At 41.6% G+C, this 1,840-nt stretch overlaps 1 protein-coding gene across 1 annotated transcript; it reads right to left on the bottom strand.

The window, feature by feature from the left end:
* Nucleotides 1-240: 240 nt before the first annotated feature.
* LOC127751774 (uncharacterized) lies at nt 241-1,634 on the bottom strand. The gene is made up of 4 exons (XM_052275828.1): nt 1,183-1,634; nt 1,053-1,103; nt 684-817; nt 241-598 (listed from the first exon to the last, which is right to left on the bottom strand). Exons 1-4 carry the CDS (start codon nt 1,451-1,453, stop codon nt 455-457), a joined length of 600 nt encoding a protein of 199 aa, XP_052131788.1. The 5' UTR covers nt 1,454-1,634; the 3' UTR covers nt 241-454.
* Nucleotides 1,635-1,840: the final 206 nt, after the last annotated feature.

Here is a 1,840-nt window from a genome sequence, read left to right as displayed (position 1 = left end):
CTCTCGGGCACGGGCTCGGGGACGGGAGGTGAGCGGAGTAAACATAAAATTTATTTGATTAAAGAGGCAAAAATCTTAGAAGAATTTACACATTGAGACCGTTTTACAAATATGTAGTGTCAGGTAATTAACATAAGATAGACTGGTCAGAATATGATAAAATGTCATGACGTATATCTTGATTGAACTTTTTTGCCTCTTAGTCCAGTAGTACAAATGAGAGGAAGAAGTACGCAGATATTTGGTTGTCATAATTTTAATTGCCCTTGTCCCCCAAAAATTGCAGATGCAAAATCACCTGTATATGTGTTATATTTCTATGATCAGTGTAAAGGAAAAAACTGGTGGAAATACATATAAACATTTAACGTTGGTTAAAGTTACATACTATAAAATTGATAATTGAACGCTTGGTTTCCTTGCCTCCTTATACTTTACAATTTGGTTGTGGTAACTATCTTGGGTTAAGTTGGTTGAAGCCGCTTAATGTCGAAAATCCTGGTTTCAAGTAGCCACGATTTATCAAATCAAAGGCTTTCGTGATATCCTCAAGTGGATTATTAGTTGATCTTGACATCTGCTCATAAATTTGCAAAACCTACAAGTGGAGTAAAATTATGTAATTTTAATTGCAATTTGGACTATACAAACTATATTTATTTCTGACACTTTTACATCAGCACCTCTCCAACACATGAACGGTAGTCAGTATCATATTTCTTCTCAATTTCATCAATATGTTTTTGTTTAAGCCCCAAATTTCTGCCAAAATCTCTCCAGGAATGGCCGATGGGTATTGATGAGAAATAATCAATAACTGCAAATAGACAGAAAAAAACATACATACATAGTTCCTAAAATCTGAAAACTACTTAACTGACTTTCGGTCCCTGACAATTGTCAATATTTAAAGACTAGCTTTAAGTCGTAATCTAAGCTTGGCATTGGCAAATCTTGCTAAAACTGCTCTTACAGCTTGGCTTACCACTTACGGCTTAATACGGCTTGCGGATGATTGTAGAAGGGTCCTATAAAACGTACCAAAAACTTACCATCATCTGTCAGGCGAGCTCTGAGGTGACTTTGTGGACGAACAGAAAAACCTAAACAGTACATGAAAACAGCATTTAAAAAAATACAAATCTACAGCAGGAGTCAAAATTATTTTTATATTAGATGTACCATTGTCCTCATAAAATAAAATCTGTTCATATTTCTGGAACTTTGGGTTAAGTTTCGTCCAAGTCTTCCTGTCACTGTCATCGATGAAATTCCTCTTAACAAGCACAACAATTAGTTCGTCAAATGTGTTTATACTTTCAAGACACCTGTTGGAATCAATTTCTGTTCTGAAGTCAGTCTTTAATGAATCTAAATGTTTCTCCATGACTGGGGCCACACTCAGAACTCGACGATGAAACTCTTCACTGTTAGATCTTTCCATCTGGACCATTTGCACCGCCCCAATCGCGCGAGGGAAATCCCATACAGAAATCAAAGAAAACAAATCGCACAAACTTTTCTTCTACAGGCACCCCTCCTGACACTGCAGGGGGGGAGCGAGCGGAGCCCCGAGCCTGCTCGATACGGCAACACCGTAGACCTTACCCCCCGACCCCTGCCGGGTGCTTCGCTCCGGGATGAGCGCCCCCGCCACCCCGCGCCGTCATCGCCCCGCTCCAACATGGAGAGCAACTCGCTCGTCCCGCCCCGCCGGTTGTGCGGTGTACTGTACGGTCTTCTGCTGTTCTGGTGGTGGGTGCGCAGGAGGTCTGCGGGGGCTTGGTCTTGTCGATGCCCAGCCTGTTGACGTTGGAGCCCATGGTCAGGCCACCGCCGG

The sequence above is a fragment of the Frankliniella occidentalis genome, unplaced genomic scaffold (assembly GCF_000697945.3).
Source record: "Frankliniella occidentalis isolate FOCC.00 unplaced genomic scaffold, Focc_3.1 Scaffold975, whole genome shotgun sequence".
Taxonomy (NCBI): Eukaryota; Metazoa; Arthropoda; class Insecta; order Thysanoptera; family Thripidae; genus Frankliniella; species Frankliniella occidentalis.
Note: the sequence above shows the minus strand (reverse complement) of the source record. Positions and strands in the feature narration are given on the sequence as shown.